The sequence below is a fragment of the Mizuhopecten yessoensis genome, unplaced genomic scaffold (assembly GCF_002113885.1).
Source record: "Mizuhopecten yessoensis strain PY_sf001 unplaced genomic scaffold, ASM211388v2 scaffold9303, whole genome shotgun sequence".
In the NCBI taxonomy this organism is placed as follows: Eukaryota; Metazoa; Mollusca; class Bivalvia; order Pectinida; family Pectinidae; genus Mizuhopecten; species Mizuhopecten yessoensis.
In genome coordinates, this window is record NW_018407980.1 from 65125 (window position 1) to 91949 (window position 26825).

The 26825-nt window shown below is 35.4% G+C and overlaps 1 protein-coding gene across 4 annotated transcripts in view; it reads left to right on the plus strand.

The window, feature by feature from the left end:
• Positions 1-23721, plus strand: part of LOC110457754 (serine-rich adhesin for platelets-like) — a 38049-nt gene extending 14328 nt beyond the window's left edge. For 2 of the 4 annotated variants that reach the window (XM_021509139.1, XM_021509140.1), the window contains 15 exons: positions 1413-3787; positions 5007-6879; positions 7060-7181; positions 7625-7709; positions 9721-9849; positions 10749-10857; positions 11269-11357; positions 12110-12348; positions 13169-13216; positions 13595-13633; positions 14097-14227; positions 14480-14664; positions 15677-15861; positions 16511-16574; positions 16994-17610. In XM_021509139.1, the coding sequence (XP_021364814.1) occupies positions 1413-3787; positions 5007-6879; positions 7060-7181; positions 7625-7709; positions 9721-9849; positions 10749-10857; positions 11269-11357; positions 12110-12348; positions 13169-13216; positions 13595-13633; positions 14097-14227; positions 14480-14664; positions 15677-15861; positions 16511-16574; positions 16994-17310 (5990 nt within the window). In that variant the 3' untranslated portion in view covers positions 17311-17610. Of the gene's footprint in view, positions 1-1412; positions 3788-5006; positions 6880-7059; positions 7182-7624; positions 7710-9720; positions 9850-10748; positions 10858-11268; positions 11358-12109; positions 12349-13168; positions 13217-13594; positions 13634-14096; positions 14228-14479; positions 14665-15676; positions 15862-16510; positions 16575-16993; positions 17611-19964; positions 20024-20338 lie in introns of those variants that run through there. The other 2 variants (XR_002463719.1, XM_021509141.1) reach the window with 2 other exon arrangements.
• Positions 23722-26825: the final 3104 nt, after the last annotated feature.

The window sequence follows — 26825 nt, forward strand, 5'->3', positions numbered from 1 at the left end:
ATGATTTTTTTTAAAACAATAACATTTTGTTTTATATATCACACAGCAGTAATGAGAATGTAGTTTGTTTGTCAGAACATTTTATTTCGTTTGTATGTTCGTATGTATGTAGGTTTGTAGGTTTTACTATTTAGTTGTACGTTGGAGATAGGGAGATTCTCGAAGGTCTATTGTATTAGAGAATGTCACTTAAGCAATTAGAACACTGTTCCTTGCCCAAAAGAACCAAAACATGGCATAATCTTAAGTTTTTGTTATCCTGTTATGTTTGTAGTTATGTTCTATTTTAATATATTCTTATTATCTAATTCTTATTATTTTTTGATGATAAAAATACATCTATAGTAATATTCTAGTCTAATTATGTTAATTCCACTGGTATTCGAACTGCATATAGACTAGTCATATTCCGGTGGTATTTTAATTACAAGTATTCTAGTTATATTCTGGATATATCAATTCTAGTTATATCATTGTTAGAACAATTTGTGTTGATACATAGTAATAGCAGTAATTTAAGATATATAATAACCAAATTAACTCTAGTATATGATTTAGTTTAACATATTAGGATAACATTCTGTTATATCTGTACTTGTTGTATTCTTGCCGGTGAAATTATGTTGCTATGCTATGAAGATACATTCATGTTGCTATATACTAACATTCTTCTAGGCAGATAAATTGTACTAACAACGCAAACTCTACTTATATCCAAGGAATAACGATTTGAGTGATATTCTTGGTCTACCAAGAATTGTTATATAATCTCATTTCTTGGATTTTTTTTTGTAAGAACCAGTCTACGTTGTCATTTCCCAGGATTGATTTCCTCTCCATAATTTTAACAGTTATGTATTCAACAGATTTCTTACTAGCGTTTTTTTGTAATATAGTGAAAAGGAGAACTCAGTTAATTGAAATGAGTGTACGTCGGATTCGTTACAATCGGTTTGTGTATTATTCTGGAAATAAAATCGACATCAAGATACTTTACGTTACCTAGATATGGCGAGGTGGTTACTCTTGCGTTGATTCAAGAGGACCACCAACCGCGAATTCAAACATCTCGCGGACATTTAATCAGATTTTCAAACAAGGAATATTTATCTGTTGCTGTTAATGTCGCGAATTCAAATAATGTCGTATAAACTGTTGAAAGAATAAAACAAGTGTTTTACAGTAAATACTCAAATATAGTTTCAATTATGGTTTCCAAATTTTGCATTTAATAGTTAGAAACAATCACCAACCATTTTATTGAAATTTTTGATAAATCAATCTTAATTCCGTAAATAACTTGCATAGAAATGTTAAATACATTAATTTATAGGATATTATTAATTTACCAAATAAAACTTAACATGACATTTTGTCGCTTTTATGATGACAACATTTTTGTGTCGTTTCAGCGATGGGCCAAGGTGCCAGGAGTGATTCGGAAACCTCTGCGTCTGATGTGGATATGGAAGATGTCTCTATGCACTATTACCAAGGCGATGGGATGAGTACGGACGATGTAAGTGATGATTATTCGATGATGAGCATCGGAAGTAGTGATGACAGTGGTAGACTTCGCAGGAAACATCGCCCGCGGTCTCTCAACATCCCGCGTTCTCACAGCGCCACGTCATCGGATGACGAGACCACGGATAGCACCATAAGTACAGACACTGAAAACCGATTAGCTCCTCTGGCCGTCATGAACGAGGCAAGAGTCGCATTAGCTGCTAGTGCATTCGCAGAGGAAATGGAAGACTTCAAAGGAGAGTCTTCTATGGATGAAGTTATGGACAAATATGATTCCGATGTGCAAGACGATTTAAAGTCGCATATGAGTCCATCGCCCCCGAGAAGTCCGAGTTGGAGGGCAGGTTTAGAGAGTCCACCATTTTCGCCAAAACGTAAGGATTTGTATCCTGGTAAAAAGCGCCCCTCGTCTCCGGTGTCTCCAAAAGACAGTCGCTTGCAATTTACGTACGACGTGTCACCCCCAGTCCGCCAGCTATCGGTTGAAGAGTTGTACGCTGAGGCACATGCACTCGGCGAAGCAGGCTACGCTGTCATGCCATTAGTTCAAAAACCTTCTCCGATATCGCCAGAGGAACTTGTTGATGATATGATAACAACAATGGGTGAACCTTTCCTTCTTAAAATGCCCGAAAGTAAACCGTGTCATAATCTTCATGAACTCGACACTAGTCATATAGATCTCCCCGATACTGCTGTAGCTATTGACCTCGCTACATACGCTGCTACAATTGCGAGTAACACTGCTAATCTCACACAAATGACCGTGTCACCCACTAACCTACAAGTTTTACCCGTGCATGAACATGACCAGATTTCCCCAGATTCGCAGGATACTGAAAGCACTGAAAGCGCGTCGCCGATTTCACCAAGTTATTATGAAAATGGATCCGATGATATGGACGAGGTTGAACTAGCAGATCCATCTTCAAAAGCAATAGATTATCAGGGTTCAAAGCGCCAAAAGGTGCGGCCTCCCTCAACCGACTGGTCTCCAGTGATTGACTTGTCTCCTATTTTAGACGTATCGCCGTCAATCGAAGAAGCAGAACGTGTCGACATGTTCGAAAAGCAGGAGGAAGAACGACGGAGGAGAGAGTCACAGGAGGAAGATGAGGACGATGACGAAGATTATGATAGTTATTTTCAGCCTCTCGAAGAAGATGACGAACAAAATTCTTATTATGGTCTTAAGAGGTATGATAGGGTAGAAAATATATGTCAACTTTTACAAAGCAATGGCCCGAACGTTAGTGATGGTCTTGCGAGTTCTTCGGAGGCAGCTTGCATGGCGTTGGATGATAGTGGTTTGGTTAATGACATGGCAGGTCATCCTTTTACATGTACAACGCTAGCCTCAAAGTCGGTGACTAAGGACGTAATATTGAAAAGTCAACCATGTAGTTCAGAAGTGCAAACAATTACATCTAATAATCAACCAAAAGTAAGTTTAATTCAGAGTAGGGTTAATTCGTTAGAACAACCCGAAAAGGGTGCTTCCTGTTCTGCTTCCTCTTTGTCAACTACAAAACAAAGTGAACCCAAAGAAAAACCTCCTAAGCCTGCTATACGACCGCGGAGAAAGTTACCAGAACCTACCGCAGAAATGATAGCTGCACATACGAAAAAGCACTCGAAATCATCAGGCAAATACCACCAAAGTGCACAATCGTCGGTTGGTGCTTCTTGCTCTTCTGGATCATTTGTGAAAATGGTACCCCATTCGGGTGATGTTCCTCAACGACCGGATGGTAGAAATAGCGACACGAATAATAACAACAACAATAATAATAATAACAGCAATATGAATATGGTGCAAGATTTGGCAAAGGGTGTTGAATCGGATGATAAGAGGAAAAAGGCCAAAGACATGAAAGCGAAACCAAATCCACTAGTCATACGACACATCGAGTCGGAGGACCAGAGCATGTCTCCCCAGTATAAGGTCCTGGACTCACCTCCGAGTCCGGAGTCCCGCTCCTCACTGAAGAGGGACTATTCTGACAGTACATCTGTGTCTCCCTCCTCCTCCCCTGATCGGGAGGTGTATCCCTTCCCGTCACCTGTCACCCCTCCCGACTCTGACTCCTCCCCACCCAAGCCTCATTCTCCCTCCTCACCGGGTACAGACTTTGATGAGGATAGCACTTACGAAAAACCCACTCCATCTAAACGCTTGCCACACCTCAATAAGACCTTTGAGGAGAAATCTTTGGCCGAGACCAAGGTCAAGGACAAAATCAAGAAATTCGAGCAGGTAAAATGGTTCCCTCTTACAAACATTTACTGCTGAATTTACATCATGTTTGTATCGTCTCTTTTATATGTTGAGTTTTTTTTGTAATTTGAATTGTTTATTCTGTAATGGCTTGATTCAACTGGGAAGTTAAAACTAAATTATAGCCCTATAAATTATACCTGCAATAGGGTTCAGTCGTCTTGGTGTCTCAAGCTTTGGCAGAGCTTTACCTCGGTTGTAGGAACGGGGTGTACCCCAGGATCAAGTGTAGATCAGAATAAATTAAGATACTATAGTGTTTGCCTGAAACTGACATTCGTATTAATCAACTGTTCGAATGTCTATAGTTTGTTTTACGTTTATTAAAAATGAATTAAACCATTCTGTCGATGCAAACCATTTAACAAAAATTCAAGTAATCATTTTTTAAATAATTACTAACATATATTTGTCATTTGATAGCTGCTCAATCCATAGACATTGACGTCTGTTCGTACATTTATGTCAATACTATTGTAAGTATTCAGGCACTTTAATGCATTGAGTTTGGATACTTTGCAATTTTATGGTTATTAACAGTCTTGCAACACATTATAGACATAGGAATTTTTTGTCTTCAAAAATAAACGTACGACTTTTGGTGTAATTTCTTACTCAAAATGTTTTGCCTCTAGAATGATATGTATTTGTGTATCTTATCACAAAGGTGATAAAGACAAATATATTTTTCTAAAAGAGTTCTGTAATTATTCAATCAAGTATAAAAAAAAGATTATTTATATTATTTGAAAAAGGATAATTAAGAATAAACTGTTTGCTTTATCATATTTATTGAAATTATCAGACGAAAAGGATGTGTTTCACCGCATCACCACTCCGTATATGTGTTTTTCAACCATAAAATCTATATACAGCATTTATCTCTCAATTTTCATATTAACACCTTTAACCGAACACGCAGATAGACAGGGTTTCTGACATGTGAGTTTATATAATTGCAACCAACGTCATTCGATACATCTTCAAATAGCAATGCCCAACGTTTACGTATAATGATCAACCTCGAGCAATAGAGACATATGATCATATACTCAGACAAGCCATTGCCTAGTTACGGATCATATATTGTATATGGTGTAACGTGTTGTATGTACATCAGGCAGCTATTCCCAATAGGCGGCGTGGAGTAGAATTTGTATGTATTGTTGTCTTTATAACACATTCTTATTGTTTATAGGTGTCTCAAGAATCAAAGAAGACGAGAAGAAAATTACCTCCGATTCCTACTGGTGACGAATCTTCAAGCAGTTCTAAACAAAAGAGTCAAACTTCATCTTCCCGAAAACATCACACTCACGTTAGATCTGAAAACCGCCGGAAGCGTACCGGGTATGGTACACCTTCCTCTACAAGCGACGAATCTATGAATGAGGATGATTTTGAGGTTGCGATGTGGACAAATCATCACCATAAAAGCCATACGAGGATGAATGATCTGGATAAGCCAGCATCAATGGATAAGCGAAATGGAAACTACATACCTGCTGGGGATTCCTCCAAGGACAAGCCAATGAAGGCAGTGAAAGCAAATATACCTCTAGATAAAAATATACTGATGGGAGCGATTGGCATATCTGAACGGAATGACCAAAGAAGTAAGGACAGGGAAGAAACTGATGAAATGATTGATTCCATGATCAACATATACGGTGTGCCAATAACACAAGCTATGAAATCGCTCAAAAGAAGACTACAGGACGAGCTCCGGAAGGCAACTGAAGGACGACGAAGAAGAATTGAGGAGTTTGAAGAAATACGGGCTCTTCAACTGCAAATAGGAGAACTTAAACTCAGTTCAGACTATGCCAAATCCCAATTAAAACGATCTATGCAGCAAAGACCTAATAAAACTAGTCTTGGACAAAACGGCAAGAAGCGCGGTACTTCACCTTTACAGTCCGCGCGTTCTTCACCTCAGGTGTTACCAAGGCGTTCACGACACAAGCGCCAGACGTCGGATCCAATGATATCTAAGTTTTCGCCTATTAAGGAGGATAAAGACGTTGAATCTGATTTTCAATCTAAGGGAAAGTCGGCTTCTGCAGAGCAGACACATATGAAATATATAACGGACGATAGCTCTCAATCGGGTTTGAGTGACAATGAAAGTATACGATCTGAACCTGTTTCAAATGCACGTAACAAGAAAATAAAACCTTCAGCTTATGCAAAAATGTTTTTTAATGCCTCCTACGATGAATCGAAGGGACCAGAAGTGGAACAATCTACATTACCTGGAACAAAATCAAAAAGTCGATCCGAATCACACATACCGCAAAAAGTGAAAAAGGCCACTCGTTCTCCTTCGTGTTTTGGAGTCGAAGAGGAAATTAAAGTACGCGAAGATAGAAAACAAGAATTGCAAAATGAAATTGAGAAAAGGAAGAAGCAACTCGAAGAAACATCCAGACTTCAAGCAGAGTTACTAAACCTGACACGTACTTCCGGTCATGCTATGGCCCATAGCTATGATGATCTGCCACGAACGGCAAATTACAGCTATCCTGCAGCCCGACCTATCCCAACCGGCATAATTAAACCTTTAGAAGACGACGAGGAAAGTGAGTTCGACTACCTAAGCAGACGTCTAGATGATGATAAAGGATCATGGGATAACTTCCAGCAGCAGGCAAACTATAGTTCAACCGAATACTTAGCACATAAACAAGAAACCTCGCGTAGAAGTCGAGTAGAAGAAATGCATTCTGCGTATTCTAGTCCTTTTCTTTATAGTGGTAATATTGATGATCCCCATGCGTTTAAACCTACGGCCCAACCGTCTGACTTCTTCCGGAAGTCTGACCCCATCAGGGACCCCGTTATGTCAAGCAGTGTCACGTTACCAGAGCTCCATTCTGCCCGGACAGTCGACATTGAGTATCAGAAAAAGAATACATGTTCTGACACCGAAGCAAGTCCCCCAAGTGATGCCACTCCCGCAATGCCTTTGCTCGATGATGTCAAAGCCAGGTCACGTAAGATAATTCACGACATTGGTTCCGGAAGTAGACCTGTTTCTGCTGAGTTCAACTTTACTGGAGGCGTAGATGGTGAGTCCGTTTTATTTGGTCTTGAAAGTAAACATTCAGTAAGCTAAAGTTTGGAATAACATGAAGTTAAATTAAATTCAAGTGTGAAAACAAACGAGTAAAATTTTTAATTTACTATAAGAATAAATACAAAAAGAGATTTATTATTTAGAGAAAATGATATGATATCATATGTTGTAGATCTGATGAACGCCATCTACCGAGCAGAAAGTGACAACAGTGTGGATGCTGACGAACCAATCATGAAGCACATGATGGAGGGAGGGGTCACAATACTTAAACAACTTGAGAGGAAGAAACCGGTGGGTTCCGAATAACTATAAAAGACTTAATATATAGAATTAAACACATTTGACCTTTTGACCAATGTTATTCTTTCTGTTTTAAATATACATAATTATCGACTAGAACAAAACTTTTAGTGTATGGTTATTAATATTAGGGAACAAGATGTGATGTGTTTGTAATATCACGGCTATCATTTCCATAGGTCTACCATCTTTTACATACTTGTTTTATATTAAAAGAATTAATTTAGCACAACCAGTTAAACGCTTTTGTGTGACGTTTTGATGACTGGTACGATATGTTCTCTGACACTTTCATCAGAAAAATATTCATATTGTACTAATAATCGAAACATCACACAAAAACATTTAACTGGTTGTACTGTATGACACTCTATATTCTATCCCTACTTACAAACCCGAAAAAGTAAAAAAATAAACTTATTGTTTTGATTCAGTTGAAACCTTCGCAGCCAAAGAAATATGATTTCCCTACCAAGCGGATCTTGCTTACCCGAGATCCAAAAGACAGATCCATCAAAGGTAGGTTCACATTCCAAAACGGTAACATCATTTTCCGTTGAGAGAAATATTGTGTATATATACTGTATCAGTTATTAGACTACACGTGTTATGTTAGTTGCTCAAGTGATAGATATTTGTATCTTTATATTTAGTGTTGGAAAATGATTGACATTTTAATTGTTTTGTAATTTTAAAGTTTTTCTCACTTGCGTTTCGATTATTGAAGTCAACAGAAAGTTTGACGAGTGTGTGAATTGAAATAATGACAAACATGTGAGGTGAGAATGATATGCTGAAATGTTTCTTTTTGTTTCGTTATCGTACTGTCCAGGATAGAAATATTGTCTGGCGTGAACGATAGCAGGATGGATGGATGTGATAGGACTCTCTCTGTATGTCGTTCTGTGTATGGTATTGAGTATATGCTTTGTCGCTCTTGCAAACCAAGCTACATTGCCTGAACAGTAATACATTTGAAGAACATAACACTTGTATCTAGCAGCGATTATATAATTTACCAACTATATGTTGTTATATTGCTTCTAAGGGAAGCCTACTGCCAGATAAGGTATATTTAACAGCCTAATCCACATCTTGGCTTTCGTGGAAAGTGTTTGTTTGGGACGTGAGGCAGCACGGGCGTGTTAACATCGATTGTTGCCATGTCAACTGCGTTTGGCAGCTCATTATACCATTTTGTCCCTTCGATCGCTTACGTTTGATAGATGGAATAACAAAAAAAACAAATATTTCCTTACAGAAAATTGCTTCTGTTACAGATTGTTCAAAGTTAATAGTGCACGTAAATACAGGACACGGTTTAACCACCTAAGTACATGAAGGCTCTATCACAACCTCAATAGCCATTATCGATGCTAATTGTTCAACAAAAAAGTCGTTCTGCTCGCATCGTATCTTTTATGGATTCTGTCTAAGACCTTTCGTCAGTGTTCCAGTTTCAAGTGAGAAAAATAGTTACTGGTGTTATGTTGATGATAACGGTCTGCGAAATTCGACTAAACTACGTGATTTACTGTTACTCACAACTCTCTTTGTAAGTAGAAACCTTTCGAGACCACTATTTTATCTTGATCGACAGCAGTTGGTATTTTTGGGTAAATGTCAGAGAACTATTACTTGGAAACGTATGTACACTCGAATAGTACATAGAATGTACAAAGCCAAGAAAAACAATAATAGCCCTCGTTAATTATTGCTGAGTTAGCAATGTACAGATGTACATACAGTTGAAAAAAACAATTAATTATTGGGACACACGCCTCTGCTTACAAAAAATGGTAAACATCTCGGATTTATTGATGCGTTTACTGGACTCAAGCTAGACTTCTCAAAAACGGGTTGTTGAAATTGTCACAAGCCATACAAGTGAAATGTAGAGATATTTGTGCAAGAGTTTAATAGCCTCGTACGACGACGCCTTCACTCCCCTCAGAATTAATACATTGTATGAAATCAATTACTCATCTTGATAAGAGAAACAAACATGAGGCATACTTACTTTTTAATACGAACATATGCAAGGTATGTTCTAACATTCAAATCCTTATATGTATATACACGGTATGAGCCAAACCATCTTATAACATTTGAACATTGTACTGTGTCTTCATCCTATATATGTGTGTATATCAAATGTACAGAATCACCTAGTTGTGCGGAATTGCTCATGCATTATGAGCCACTGGTTGCTGAGTAATCTCTCAACGTGAAGTGTACTGTAAAGACTGTTGAAGTGTAAACACAACAGACCCACTAATCGGCTGTATTAAGTTTTTCTAAAGAAGTTACTTAACACTGAAGTCCCTCGCAAAACATCTACAGATTCTTGTCAGTTTCTTTAATCAAGAAATTTTCTTTAAAATATACTCTTCAAAATCAAGTTAAAAATTAAGTCCGAAAATCTGGTTCTCTTGAATCGTTCACTAAACCCTCTTTACCTTAACCACTGTCAATATCTTCATGTTGTCTTGCTTGCTTTATGTATAATACAGTTCATGTTACGTTGAAGCAGGTAATGGGATAGGGATGAAGATTGTTGGCGGCAAGACAGTGCCATGGAATAATGAGGTGGGAGCTTACGTCACGGCCATATACCCTGGGGGCGTGGCTGAACAGTTGCACGGAGAACTCCAGGAAGGTAGGTTTTGACTGTCTTGTTTGAATCTAAAGCAAATCACTACAACAACGAAGAAATAACAAAGCACAAACATTTACTTAGCCGATGCAGCAAGCCAAACACAATCAACTTTCTCTCATTACACTATAAGGCCATTTTGCTATTTAATTCTCATCATTGATATTAACATTCAAAGGAACGAAAATCCTTGCAAAAAGTGTTCAGAACCAGATGTATGTAGGAAAGGCGCCTGGAAGCTGACTGTACACATTCAGATCCACTGACGTTCTGTTTACAAAGACATGTTGGTGAAGGGTGCCATTTTTTAAAAAAAACTCGTTACCGATATATGCCTGAATAAGCTTTTCATAACGCTATGTTTGTTTACTGTGGAATCAGATATATACTTTCTTCAGGCTAAAATTTCGTGGTTAACCGATATAACATCATTTCGTTAGTACAAGGATTAGTGGATTACGATACCCCACCAACAGGAGAATTGCTTTATATCAAAGTTCTAATTACTTCGTGGACTTATGAATCCGTGGATGAATATTACCCATTTAAAGCCCCACGAAAATGAGTGATTTCAAAGTAATCCATCAGACATTTTACCCTCATACCATTTTCACGTGACGTTAACTTTTGCGAGGACATTAACCATGTAAACAAACATACAGATACCAAACCCATCTCTTCTGTTAACAATAAAAACGATTTTGAATTTTTGTTGTTAATATGGAGCAAATGCAAGCGGTACTCAAAAAATGGTCTATGAATGTTTTATGTTGTCCAATGTAAGTACCGTAGTAAAAAATCTTAAATATGTTTACATCAATTCTAAAAAGAGTATCTTAACATGGGATAATTTAGTTGATAAACTGCATTTTACATGAACATGATCGTGCCTGTTTGATTAGGTGACCAAATAGTGGAATGGAACGGTATCGAGTTGACTACCAAAACGTACGAGGAGGTTCAACAGATCATCGGGCAGCCCAATGGCGAGATAGAGCTGGTCGTTCGACCGTAAGTTGTCTAACGGTATTGCTAAAAATAAAACATGTTCACGCTTATCAAATTATAAGACATCAATTGTTGTGCCGGTTTTATTTTGGGACTAATGGGAAAAAAACAAGATACAGCCATTTTTGATTTTTTGAGTTCAAATTTGTTATCGCTATTTCTCAATTTATATTTAAACCGCCATAAACGTAAAACAAAAAAGATGTCAGTAATAGCAACAGAAGAGCGTAGCATCCCCTACATGTTCACACGTTATTCTATTTATCAAATTTTGTTCATAGTCCTATAATTGCAATAACATATGTTAGTCAATTTAGGAATGTCAACAGAAATGTTTTAAAAAAACAGTTAGAGATGTATAATGTACCAATTGTCAAATGCGTATTTAATTAAGGTATGTTTGCTGTTTTTCAGTGGACCTAGGTCACATACAAAGGAGACAGATCCAGGGAGCTGCCACTCATCCTATGATAATCTGGAGTTCGTGCCCGATGACGTGTATGGTGAGTTGTTTTTCTCAACTGTGTTTATTATTGTATAACATTGTAGCATTAAAAATTGTTACCTAATTCAATCGTCAGAAGAAAACAAAAGTAAGATATTAAGATTATGTCACTTGACATGCTCTGTTCTTGTGTTTCTAGTAATAATTTCGTATCACCAGGAATAACAATAAAGTAACAAATATTGAGATCTGTCCGCAGGATTATGAAACAGTTGTTAGGCCCAAATTTCAAATGTCTAAAGATTTGAGAAAAAAAAATAGTTGCAATTTGTGAATATTGTACATGTTTGTATAATCACTATTTGAGTAGGAATTTAATACTAAACAACATGGCACCTGATAAATCTATACTCGTGTCGCAAGAATCATAAATATATCGTAACCAGACTTCTTGTCATTATCGTCAAAATTATATCACACAATAACACGATACCTAAACCTTTTATTGCTCGCTGGTGGCAAATATAGTCAAAAGTGTGGCTGAGCGTGTTAGGTTGCAAATTGTCTCTAGAATCATCAATAGATATCGCAAAACAATAAAGCAAAATCGAACCAGTGACATTCTAAGTTATACACAGAAATATAACGATGGCCTTGCATTTCTATAATTGTGCACGTAATTAGCAATATATTATACATAATGTATAAAATGTGTAAAAATTGTTTCATCAAATAAGTAAGAGACAAATGATGTTATGTAACACAAAGATATAACAGAAACAAGCGATAAAATGTACTTACTGATTACAGAGAGGTGTTTGAAGTCCAACCACGGCGTAGATCCTAAACAGCTAGCTGCCCAGTTAGAGGGTATCCAGGAGAAGGACTCACCCGCCGAGTCGGCTTCCTCGTCCCAGCCCGAGTTCCTCACTCCTAGTATGTCGTCCCCTTGTAGTTCCCCTCATTCCGACCCTACCTCCACGTCCTCCGACCGACAGCGTCAGGCCAGCATTCCTAGCAGCACGGAGAAGGAGAGACCAGCCGCTGTGGTTAGTGCTGAACCAATTCGCATTTGCCTAATTTTCTATCTTAATGTTTGAAAAATAACAGTAATTTGTTTATTATTAATTGTATTTCTATGGTTTTAAAACTACAAACAGAACAAGCCAATATTGGATTCAAATAACCGTATCAGCTTTTCAATAAAGTGTATGTCTGATAATACATCATTTTGAATATTTGAGTTAATTAATGTTTTGCCGAGAAAGAATGATTTTCAAGTTTGATTATCTATTACACTATTTGATATCTTATCTGTTAATTGCCACGCTTGTTTCTTTATATTAGCAGCATCTGCTATATGATATATTATCAGCATCTGCTATATGATATATTATCAGCATCTGATATATGATATATTATCAGGGTCTGCTATAAAATATCTTAGCAGCATCTGCTATGTTATATCTTAGCAGCATCTGCTATATGATATATTATCAGCATCTGATATATAATATATTAGCAGCATCTGCTGTATGATATATTATCAGCATCTGCTATATGATATTAGCAGCATCTGCTATATGATATATTATCAGGGTCTGCTATATGATATCTTAGCAGCATCTGCTATGTTATATCTTAGCTGCATCTGCTATATGATATATTATCAGCATCTGCTATATGATTTTAGCAGCATCTGCTATATGATATATTATCAGCATCTGATATATGATATATCAGTAGCACCTGCTATATGATATTAACAGCATCTGCTATATGATGCTATATGATATTAACAGCATCTTCTATACGATATAATAACATCATCTGCTATATGATATTAACATAACATATTTGTTATTTAAGGGCCCGTCTAAACCCCCAGAACTACCAGTAGAGGAAGACGATATACAGGTAAGTTGTCAAGCTTGTATTTTATTATTTCATTTTTGAGAATTTTTTTTGCTGTTAATATATGGATTTTTACAGAGCATCAACCTACACACACTTATCAGATCTTACGATGTCTATCAACGTCAGTAACTCTTTTCACTTGGCATCATGTTTCGTACTTTGAACAGAGTGAACTATTCGCTCCTTATTGATTTTGTTACCTTTACTACTTGGTATTGTATAAATCAACACAAGCGGGGATTATCAAGGAAAGTTGTAAATAGTAGTATTATTGACACTTTTAAATTGATTATATGTAATGCAAAAACAACCCGTTTTCATAAACTTACAACAATATCTTTCTATGTATTTTTTATAATGTCAAATCTTCATTTTCAGCCTGTTTTTGAGAAAGAAAGAACAATGGGTGACATACAGGTATTATGTATTATCAAATTCTCATATGTTTATTAGCATTACGCTTCAAATCTACCCTAATGCTTTCGAATATTATTCGAATCCGTGTATTAATAGTAAGTTTCATGATTAAAAAGTCCTCCTGCTGTTTGTCATGCCATATGGAGATGTTCTTTACAAAAAGATGGTACACGACAAATTTTGTTTTGTATTATATTTGGTACTGTTCATCAGTTACAGCTTAACTTAGAACATAATTTTCTTGATAGATAGAGTGGTCGCTACAGATGCATTTTCAACTAAAACAGTGCACAAGATATAGTTTCTAAAACCTTGTTATATATGATGTTTAATTATCATTCAACCCGGTTAAAGTACAGAAAGTTAAAACGATTTTTAGAAATCACACTTTAAATAATGGTGATGAGTATGGAGGTATTCCTTACAAGAAAATAACACACGACGTCCTGTTTGCCAATTGCAGTTGCAACTTAGTCATGATGATTTCGACAGTACCTTCAGTATACACATTATTGCGGCCAAGAACCTTACCCCACAAGACATGAACGGGCTATCCGATCCTTTTGTGAAGATTTATCTTCTTCCTGGTCGATGGTGAGTGAATCCCTCTGCTACTTGCTGATATTTCGATTGTACATCATGGACAAGAACACATATTATCGTTATAAAAGCGTCGTGTTTCATCATCAGAATTAATATATTGGACAGCATGTATAATTCTCAATGGCGTGTACCATAATATATTTCATAGTAATTTGAAATTCATCTTTGTCCATTTCTTGGTCCATTAAGTACAAGTACAGGCAATAGACAATAAAGATCAATGCTTTGTCCCTTGGGTTTCAGTGCAGAGAATAAGCGGCGGACCAAGCACATATCGAAAACGTTGAGCCCAGAGTGGTACCAGACAGTGGTGTTTCAGGACCTCCACAGAGAAGAGCTCCAATACAAGACACTTGAGATCACGGTCTGGGACTATGACCGGTTTAAGGCTAACGACTTTCTCGGCGAGGTCATCATTGACTTGTCGGGTAAGTGTTCTAATAGTATTATGCATTTATTGCCCTTGGCCTTGAACGACGAAAAAATAACCACGTTCCCTGAAAGCCTAGATCAGTGTACACAACATTAATAAAGAGGAAATAAATATTAATGTATTCGTCGTAAACAGGCAATTGGTTTTTTTTGTACAAAATAGTAAAACGACGGCAATGAAAGCAAAACAATCAACGATTATAGAGTTAACTACATATGTACCACATGTGAGGAAAATGATTTACCGAGTACGATGTTTAATCATGACCTGCTATGACTCATAGGAAGGAGGATATATTAGCATCAAAAGCATTTAAGGGGTTTCTCTTCAAATGAAATGAATTAACTCTAATAAGTTTGAAGAGACAAAAATGTATTTTTGTCTCAAATATATATATGAATTATATAGTAAAGTAACTGTATAACCAATGGAATAAAATGTATGACATAATAATAATATATAACTCGAGGTTCTTACATACCGCTTTATCACAACCTTGTTCGTGGGTTGTTTCAAAGCGGTTCACATATAGACATCCGTGGTTATAGTGCCTTTGAAACCAGCCAATATCTTTCCCAACTCCCTGGGGAGCATAAAGCCGGTGCTGCCGTTTCGGCGTTCACAGCTAGCGTTCAACAATTCTAGCACTGCCAACCCATGTACTCATTTACAGCTGAGTAGATTGGAACAAGCGGAGTTAAGTATCTTAATCAACGATACAACACAGTGCCGTGACGTTACGCGAACCTGCAATCTTTCGGTTTCGAGCCCAGCGTCCTACCACAAGACTACCGTGCCTCAAATAACATCATTTAGAATAAGCAATTAAGAAAATCTACGCAAATGCGTGTTCGGGTAGCTTGTGTATTAATATTTCAGAAATCGCCCTTAAAGCTTTGTGAATATAGAACTGGACTGTGGTAAAAGCGTGCATATATGACCGAAATATATATAAAGCAAGATCACTTTAGTTAACCTAAGATTCCAGCATTTCTTGTCCTTTTCAGTGCCTGGTTTCCTTGACAATTTGCCACACTGGTATCCATTACGTGAACATGACAACACTACTGGTGTGGAACTTCCAAAGCCAACGGTGCTGCCACCTACCATAAGGTCTGTACAAAACACCATCCGAACAGGATCACCGAATCAGTCGAGAGGCAGCAGAGATTCCCCGAGCAAACAGTATCGGGTAAGTACATGGCATTTTTTTAAAGGCATGTGAAAATAAATTATAATACTGACTGCATATTATTTTATTATGAGATATTATAGCATCCTTCAAAACCTTTAAAACTATGTTAATTTAAGACCGAATTAAAAAAAAGGAAACAATTTAATTTTTTCCTTCCTAAATGGCAATGTTTATTCCCGGATATGCATATGTCTAGCTTATTTTCATACATACAGAACAGTTAGTTCTATTTGATTTGACATTATGGAGTTTTCTCTATCATGGAAAGGGAGATAACTATGAAATGATTGTGCTGTTTATTTCTACGGCCATTTTTATGGTAACGTGCGTTTTGCTGTTGATAGTTTCAAAAACTGCCAAACTCTATGTAAATGGCTGCATCACGAAACAAGTTATATTTAACAGCCCCATCCATATCTTTGCTCACTTAGAAAGTGTTTGTTTGTGACCTGAGGCAGCACTGGCGTGTTAACATCGATTGTTCTTATGTCATCTGCGTTTGTTAGCTCGGTTTATTATTTTGTCTTTTAATGGCTGCATCACGTGATAACGTGACAATGTTAATGTTGAGTAGCATTTTCCATCGACATTCAGAATATCGACATAGATGTTTCATTCGTAATAAAAGTGAATATTTTACGTTCAGGGTAATAAAGGAGATGGACTAGGGGGTAGAAGAAGGTCGTTAGGAGCTTTGACAGATGTCGACAGTAAGTAAACAGCCTCTGTATTGATGTTGTGATTGTGTTGTGTTCACTATGGATTTCAGTTGTGTGGTTCTAAGCAATGAACTACTGTTCAAATCACTTTCATTTCTTTATTCGAATATGTTGACTAATTTCTATGCAACAACAAAGTAACTAGTTTATTGTATTTGTTTGTACTGTAACTACTAGGGAATGGTTCTTGTTGTGTAACTAGCGGATGATATACATGATATTTTAAAGGTTGCATTATTTTTTTGTATACAAACCACTGATACATATTTAGTAGTGAAATGGACGCTATGTGTATGTGTGCTATCTCTACTCTCTACAACCGGACTGGAGGCATAATTACACAACAGACGTCAGACTCCAAACTGTGCTTCTCGGCCAGAGTCTTCATTGACTTCACTTTTGCTCTGTAGGACTAACTACCTCTGAATCTATGGACATCTCCTCGACTCACTCTTCGCCTCTTCTGCCGCACAAACCACGTGACATGCACCTTCAGTCGTCTGAGCATGCTCCTGGTAAAGTAGTCCATTGTTTCAGTGGTTTGTCGCACATCATGTCTGTAGCACGTCACATCCTGTACCCCCGTTCAAAGAAGAACAAATACTGTGCACGCCTTTCACATCGGCTCCTTCCTAAGAAAAATAGCGAAAACAGGTTATTGCGTTTTAAGCTACTCTCTGTCTCTATCCTTCCTTCCTACTTCTATCGACTATCCTTACAAGTTTAAACGGGAAATCTCTTTATTTTTCCGCATGACCGAATATTGAGTTTTTTGCTCCCAGCGATCTTTCACTTTCAAGAAGTTTTCATTGGTTCCGCTCACTCCATTGTTCTGCTTTCTGTGATGTGTTTTGTTCCTTGTCAAGGTTTATATTATTCCGTATGTTTTTATCATGTTCCTATTTCAAATTCTTATTGTTGTCTTTTTTCTATTTTTACACTTTTTGATGATTTATAAACAACTGTGAATATTTATGTATTATAATATTTGTGTTATAGAAAAGAACTAAGTCTTTTGATGATTTGTGTTTTCTATATATGTCATACTTCTATGAAGAACAAAGAAATATATTAAAACCTTTTAATATGTGTATTTATAACTATCTTAGAATCTGACAAATATACTGAATGTGTTATCGATTTCTTATAGGACACGTGTCATATATAAATGAGTCAATGATGGTGAACAATCGTAGATTTAATTTTGGATGCATCTTTTAGAGAAATAACTGAGCTATTTTTTAAAATTCAAATTAACGATAACTCAATGTGCTTCTTGTTAGAAGGTTAGCTTAGGTAAACTATGATATTGTTTAAAATACTGTGGTAACTAATACTAATATATGTTCTTATTTCAGCGAAAAGAATGTAAATAATTGCATGCATAGATGAAATAAATCAAATTAAAATACACTACTTGTATTCAAACCTCATGCCACTAACATGTATACCTTACTTCATGCATGTTCGATGCACCCATCAAATAACTAATCATAAATCATTCATAAGTCTGTATAATCCTGCCCCCATCATTAAAATCGCACATGTATCATTTCACTAACTCCGCGATATAAACCTATATCTGATAGTATGAACACGCAATGCACTTGTGAGCTGATTAGTAAACATCAAAGATAGATTATATATTCAGAAGTCTACACTTCAAATAGGGTATGCAAATATTTGTTTCGATTTTAAGTATATCATAATTTATTAGATATTAAAGATATGTTGTCGCTACTCGTGGTAATTCCTTCGTGATCTTGTATTTTGAAAAGACTCGCTCAATATCGAAGCAAACTAAGTTGAATACACTTCACAGTTGTATACTGATGATCAACCTGAATAACCTTTACACATAGCCACAGCCTTGTGATTGTACGACATTAGAGTAAGCTGTTGCTGTTTTTAATGACAGTACACGCTTCGTCTCTATTTTGAATCATCTCCAATAGCTTAAATGAATCACGTAGCATGATGTTAGGGAAGGAACGAACCGCATGGTTTCTGAACATTAAGGCTGTGTTTCCTGGAATGACTGACGTCCATGCTAGATGTGTAGCGTCCGACAACTCGTCTGTTGAACTTAAGCTGTAAAGCAATTTATTTTACATGTTATATCGTATATGTAAAATAAAATTAATATCAAACGGGCACTTCATATAGAATTAGCAAGATTTTGGATTATGCAGGGTTCAAATAACAGTATGACACAATATGACAGTACCAATAACTGCCATATGTTCATTAAGGTCGTCTTTGAAACGTTTTATTTGCTTTTTGAGAAATATTTTCTGAAGGGTATTCATAAGAATGAAATCTCACACCGTACAAAATCCTTTTCAAATCATTCATTCTAATTGTTGCAGGAAGTGTTTATATTCCTTACAATAAGTCGAAAAATAAAGATAGTATTTTAATTGCTTTTAAGTACAACACGTGTAGAATAGTAAGCATCCTGCGGTCAATCTTTATTTTGAACAATCTTGTTCTGTTTCATTGCAAAAAAGCGGGATTTTGAATAAGTATATCTTATAGAAACAAACGGTCTATTTTAATGATATCTCAACTCTTACCTTGAAGTTTTCTTTGACCTATTTCACGCATTAGTTGTTCCAGTACGTTAATGTAATTGCACTTTTTTAATTCCAAAGATTTGTTTTGAAACAAGTGCTAACTTAATTATAGGCCATGCATTGTAATTAATTTGATAATAAAGAGGCGATACTTGGAAATACTAGATACTGCTGTGTTAGGCATATTGGGATTCGAAAGAACGTGTTTGAGGTTTTAACACCATCAAAAAGATTGTCTTACGAACAATGTCTAAAACACTTTGTCGCTTGGTGAGACTAAAATCAACTTTGCTGGTTCGAAATCGTTATGAATAGAAATGATTTTGAAATAACATATGGACAGAATATGTAAAATGTTGCATTCAAAATGCATCATTGTCATACCATTTCTATGCTTTGCGCAGACGCAAATGAATTCAAAAATATTGTTTTAAATTGAAGAGGTTTTTGAAGTTAGTCTCGATTCGTTATAACGGGGTTCGACTTAAAAATTCATATACCAAGTGAGCATTGCCTTTTTAAATTAACAAACCACTTATTGACATGCGCACTGCTTGTCTCACCAAACTTTTTATGGCAGTACATAGCTGTTAGTAATCTTGATGTGGAGAATGCTTTTTGCCAACTTTTACGTTTGAAATTATCAACACCACTTTATAAACATCTAGTGTTTTCTTTATGATTAGAAATGTGGTTGTTGATGAGCAACATTTTAAATGAAATTCCACTCTTAATATGTCTTTAAATCAATGCTTTGATATGTTATTCATAGTTTGCTGATTTATGTTATAATTTTCTTTGACAGGGGTATGAAGACAGTGTGGCAATATCATTCATTCGGATGAAGAGAGCTATTGTTTTCAGGTAAGGAAGTCCCGAAAATGACTTATGCATAATTAATGCGAGTTATCTACCTTATGTGTTTAACTTAGGAATTGTCCTCATTTGACTATGATAAATTCGAGGAACACAGCATAAATAACTAATATCTTTAAAAACTGTAATATATAGAAAAATACATATTGACCGAATAACAACTGACAGCCTTCACCCTTCACGGGGCTCTTCATATATATTTCAAAGGTATATGTCATTATGTATAGATAAAACGATAGACCAGTCAATGTTATGTTCTTGATGTGTTATGATTATAAAAGCTCAGGGCTTGTTGTTTTGTAGGTTAGTTTCCTAGCTATCTGTGATATTTTCACCAACCCTGGTTACATGATTTTGGACTATGATGCATGAAATACATGTCAAGATTGATCCATCACCGAACCCGTGTATGTCAAGACTCTTCACGTATGTCTGCCCCCGGAACAATGGATGTCAGGAGCGTTTCTGTCTGTCTTTCACCGAACCAAGGTGTGATGGAGTTTGCCATTTCTATAAGTCGTTGAAACTAGGTATACCATGCATGGGCAGTTGTGTTCTCTACCTACCCAAAGAATGTTAAGACCGGTAAATATTGTGCTATACAGAATAAACATATATCAGGAGTGGTCAGTTCTGACTGCAAATGAACCAAAGCCTGTCTGGAGTGGTCAGTTATGTAACCCTCGAACCACCTTCTACGATCATATATCACCACGGAAGCTCATTAAGGCAATGTTTCCTTTGTACAATATTCAAAACGATTGCGAGTCTTCAATAACAAAATTTACATCGTAGTCAGTAATGATGCTGTTCAGTTTGTCGCTGCAAGTGTATTTCAATACCAAATTATGACCTACATCCGGTGTTCCATTATCATATGTTTACAGATAAAGAAGACGATGTTGTAACATATGAATTAATTGGTGACAGAATTATGTTTTCTCCACATTGTTCTAAATAATTACTACATTCTTGGAAAATACTACAAACAGTAAATGAAAGAATTCTACTTAAAATAAATCAACCATCAGTTTAATCCATACTCACCAAAGAAGAATAATAATTATTATTATGCTTCCATATGCCGCATTTATTTGAAGGTATTATGAAATCGTATATTTGAAAATTCTCGAGTGTGGAAGTTCTTGTGCTGTGATTCTCTAAGCTGAACTCGGTGTTGAAATTTTTCGCGTTTGCAATGTTTAACAAAAACTGTGTATTCAATATATCTAAAATTAATAATATCTTTAAGTAAATATTTGTAGATTAGTTCCCTCCAGGCGCAAAAAGCCAGCATTTCCAAACCGCGAAAAAGTCCACCTTTACAGTAACAATGTATACGAAGAAAGTATAAATGTGTTGCTATTCGGCAGCCTGAGGTACAGTATTTGGGTGTATAGAGGATTGATTTGTCTTCATGAGTCTGGTGTTCAGTGTGTTACAATTTCTGCCGTTCACGAGTTATTGTGTTCTCAAATATGTCCTGACTTTCATCACAAATAGAAATACAAGATATACTTGCAACTTTTGTTATTGAGTTTGAAATGACAAAACAGATCGAAAATAAAGTTAATGTAAGTAATACCGAATAAAAATGTATTTAAAGACATTATATTTACATTAATATATATTATCAGCAAATATTTCGTCTTATAGTGCTATCATATGTACTATTCTCAACGTATGCATTACTTGATGGCATTAAATGGCACTGTGTAAGTCCTCAACACACCTAGATGAGCTTGGATTTCAAATGATGATAATTTCAGTATTATTCTAACCGCGCTCGAGTAAAAAAGAATAGACTTTTTCTACCATATAAATGCATGACCTTCTTATGTTAAACCTATCTTCTCTAGTCAATGTATAAAATGGTAGTCTGAAACATTTAGATCGTCCATAAAGCGGGTAACATTCCATTTCATTACAAGTACATTATGTACAAATATCATCTTTCGCAGTTCATTTAGCGATTTCCTGTATATTTTAGATATTGTATATATATATATAGAGACTTAACAAACCTGATGGATCTCACCGTAACGATACATGTATCTTAAATTGTTATTTATCTTCTCTTGTAACAGTGAAACATCAAATTAACAACAACTCGTTAAAGTAACTATCAGCAAATGTAGACTATTTACGTAGAATACATTCTTTGTAATAGATAATAAACGGTTTATAAATATTTAATAGAAACATTTGATCGCGTTCTTCATTTCTCCTGTCTCCATCAGTAGAACTATTTTTCTTCATCATAGAGTCAGTAATTAATAAAAATTCACGAGACCAAAAGACGACACGTTAATTGATTCTCTCTTTTTTTCAATGAATGGTTTCTTTTTCATTAATACGGAATTAAGTGACGTGAATTATAAGTAGATTGTCACGTGATCTTATATGCACATTTACATCGTTGATATATCACGGTGAATTGTTTCTATTGTCATATCCCATTGTTATTCAAATACAATTGTGATGTATAACGATTTTTCTATGAAATATTTAGATGTTATGAGACTTGTAATCTTATACCATGTGCATTTAGTGAGAGAGAAAGAAGATGATTTGAAAGCAATAGGTGGAATGAATCATTTTTATTGTTGGTCTATTGACAAACAATGATAGAGTGAGATGAAGGTAAATCCTTATCTTCGCTTTATTGCAACAGGGATGAACCGTAAATTTATTTAAGAATTGCTGTAGGATAGATTCATCAACATTTCAGGCAAACAACAGTTTCATGATAGTTTGTATAAGAAAGTTTTTTTCTTGCATACCGTAAGTGCCAAATGATGAATTCATATAATTGTTTTATTGTATTTGTCTTCGTATAGAATTATGTCAAATGAATGGTTAGCGTTAGATTGGTAAATGATAATCATTTCATTACATAGGATATGATTGCAAATTTATGAGATATATAATTTATCAATCGCCTTCCGTTTTTATCAGGTTTAAGTGTACAATGGCTGTCTTGTGCTTTTTGATTGTAAATGGAGTAACAAAAACGTAGAACTATTTCCCCTTGTAACTATTGTACATGGATTTTATAAAATGTTGACCAGTGCACAATGTATACATGGAAGAACTTGTTCGCCATGTTAAACATTATATGTATAGAAGTGAATGTTTTGAACAAATAATGTAAACATTGTCCTAAGCAACGTGCATATGTTTCACATCGTAATTTACAAAGTATATCTCTTGTCAATGGTTTTGATATAGTATCTGGTCCCTCATTTACATATAAAGTAAAATAAGTTCTTATTCATTCAAGAGCAAAAACCCATTAAATATTTATATATCTATATATATATGTCTGTCATAGCTCCTTTGTGAAGTTGAATTCTCTTATATTGACGTCAGCACCGAGTGATCTAGATGTTTATAGCTGCAGTTGCAAGTGAGAGATTGTCTGTTGATGGGTAGTTGTTAGTTGGAAAGAGTGGTGAGAATGATATATCAGCGTAATTATAACGCTGAGTTCTCTGTGAGGTCAGTTTCATTGTGATTCGGATGTTCATATGTGCGTGCATATATACACGTGAACGTATATTGGATCGGTCTGTTCGGGCGCTAGGTTAGGCGAGTACATGATCGTCATTGTTGTTATCATATTTATGTATCGGACGTGAAGTATGTCCTGAATGAGTTGTTAATATTTTTAATAAAAATATAAAATCCACTTTATGGTGTTTTATTATATTTATTTTCTGGTAATAGTCTGGTAATAGTAACTTGGTGCCGATTTATCCCTGACTGTTAATAGTCTGGTAATAGTAACTTGGTGCCGATTTATCCCCGACTAATAATGTTGTTCAACTTATCCATTACCATACAGGTTATTAAATATATCGACTGATTTATTAACTGATATTAATGTAATACAAATTGGTGATCGACTTATCAAATACTATGTAAAATAACTTGATGACTGACTTAACTTATCCAATAATATCGTGGTATAATACCCTGATGACTGACTTATTTAACACTATCGGTGTAAAATAATACTTGATGACTTTTTAATGCATTACTGCCCCCTCATAACATTTGTTTCAGAAGTGCTTCGAGATTTGTGCTGCTGTTTTAACTCTTTCTAATCATTTATACATCTGCTGTTATTACTTTGAATCACTCTTCTAATTATTTAGATGATTAATTAACCTAATTACAGCATGGGGGTCGAAAAATGGAATAACAGCCTGAAAGTATTTTTCTGAAAAAAAATCGTATTTTTTGCATCGTTATACTTAGGAAAGAACATTTCCTTTCCTGCAGTGCTTTAATATAATATTTATCATCAAGCATATGAGATTAATCGAAATTTCAATGTAAAATATAGGATTTTTCATTCTTCTTATTCTTGTATACCAAACATTTTCATAGTTGGTCAAAGAACTATGGGAATGTGTGCTCCTACATCAAATATAATTTATGACAGGCTATCATAGCAATCTTCAAAATCCAAAACAGTTGCACCCAAGGGCTAAAATATTCCGACAAAGACTGAAATAAGTTGTTTCCTGGTGAATCTAGAATCACCAGTTTGAAAACAAATTCAAAGCCCAGCATCATTTTTTCCTCGTTCTTTTTTCCAAGTCTGACATTCGAACACATTTCATACCCTTGCGTCTTGCAAAACGTTATCTGTAAATGTCATCAGCTATCAATACGGCGTCTAACTTTAACATATATGTTAAAACAAAGTAGCAAAAGAAAAATTAATCTCGGAATTCTATTGATAGTTGTCTATGAATTCGACAACTGATTGGACAGTAAAATGAATCTTTTGGTGGCTATCTTGAAAAGGAACCAAACATCGAATCTTTTCCAAACATATTTTCTGTTGATCAAATACTCATTCCATCCAAACCGGAACAATTTGTCTTCTTTTCTGTCAGTTTCAATCATAATGATTAGACTATACGTATAGTCATGCATTTTGATGTATAGACCATATAGTCATTTGATCCCTTCTTTGAATATGTTTCACTACATATTTTGGATTGATATTTTTTGTCACTGGTAGTTCAGGACCTAGTCCATCTATAATAAAAATAAGTTTGGTATACAAAAGTTATAAGATACTTTTATTCTAAAATGAACACATTTTTTTTTGTGTAGAAAATATCATTGCTGGAAATGGCTTCTGGCTGTTGATTTGTTTGTTATTTACAATAAGTTTATATAATAATACTATTTTTTTGTGAATGACCCTAGCGGCTAAACAACGACTGGTCTGAGTACATCTTGGCTAAATTAGATGAACAGACCATATGGGCTTTGTGAACAATGTTTACTTGCCGAAATATTCACAATTGAAGTTCCAATTTAATCCGCCTTGCTACTTCCAGTCGCCATTTTGTAAACAGGGGCCTAATCTCGAGCTGATGTGCGTTTGAAAGAGTTTGAAGTATTTCAAAGCTTCTAAACGATCATGCCCAGACCTTACTCTCTAAGGATGATGTTTTTGATAAATTTACTATCAATTATTTACTATATTTCTTTTTTGTTTATTCTTTAAACTATCTTTAATTAATAGATATCAAGATTTTGTGAATTGAAAAATTGCATTTTATGACGTAACCGGAAGCGCACTTGATACGAGAACGTGACCCGGAAATACCTCACAACATAATCAGGACAGTAATAATAAACAGACGTTTATCGAACATTAACAGATTAATACCGTATGTATTGAGACACTGATGTGCTAGAAAACAACACAAGGTAACACTCGTTTAATCCATTGCTCTCACATCAAGTACTAACTGACATTTATGCGAAAATATCAGCATTAAATATTTGCGATCGCGCAGGCCTACTTTCGTTTTACAGTTATATACATTTGTACCAGATACATGTCGGCATCAACAGTATACCTTAACTTGTGTCCTTCATCGTGCCGATGATTATACATAGGCGCATTCGAGGAAAAGTTCGTGATTAAAAGCTTGTGTGTGTTTTTTTTATCTTAAAATTATCGGATAAAAGCATAGTGGCATGTTACTTCAAAATACAAGATATAACTTATAAGAATCATTATTTTACGTTGAATAATTGTCATAGTTAACATAAGCTCTCAGGAGCAAGTATTTCGACAAACATATATATATATATATAAATGGTAAAACATTGTAACAGTGTAAGGTAAACAACAATTTTTTTATCACAAGATACCTACGTTGGAAGGATTAAGATAGAGAGGCTAAATAATCATGCTGTACAAAATTTGTCACTAAAACAACTTACTTAAAAACCAGTCCAGAGGGCAGGTGATTGGGTCATAGCATTTATTTGTAAGCAGGAGCACGGGTTTGATAGCCGTTGATATTAAAAGACGTTTTTAGTATTGCTGCTGCTCGTGACGCCAGTGATGTATTTTTCGCTTACAAGCTAAAGCGTCGTTATCCAAAAAGAAGAATAGTACAAATTCAAAAGTGTGAATTGCCTACAGCTCCTGTCAAAAGTCAAAAACATTCCTCTCATGTTCTATCTCGTCACCTGGACGTTTGTAAGTTAGAACAGCTGGTCTCGCAGACGCTTAACCTATGTACACAATATATATACAGTTATACCACAGTATTGTAATTGTCTCGGTATGGCTACGAATGCGTTCCAGGTCAGGTAATAGAGCATCAAATGTATTAAATTCAAATAAAGCACCACTTCACGACAATCATGGATTCATATGGGTACAATGTTATTAAAATAACATTCATACAGTGCATGCAAGCTGAAATTAACAAATCATTTGTTTAAAATAGCAAGTCATCATTTC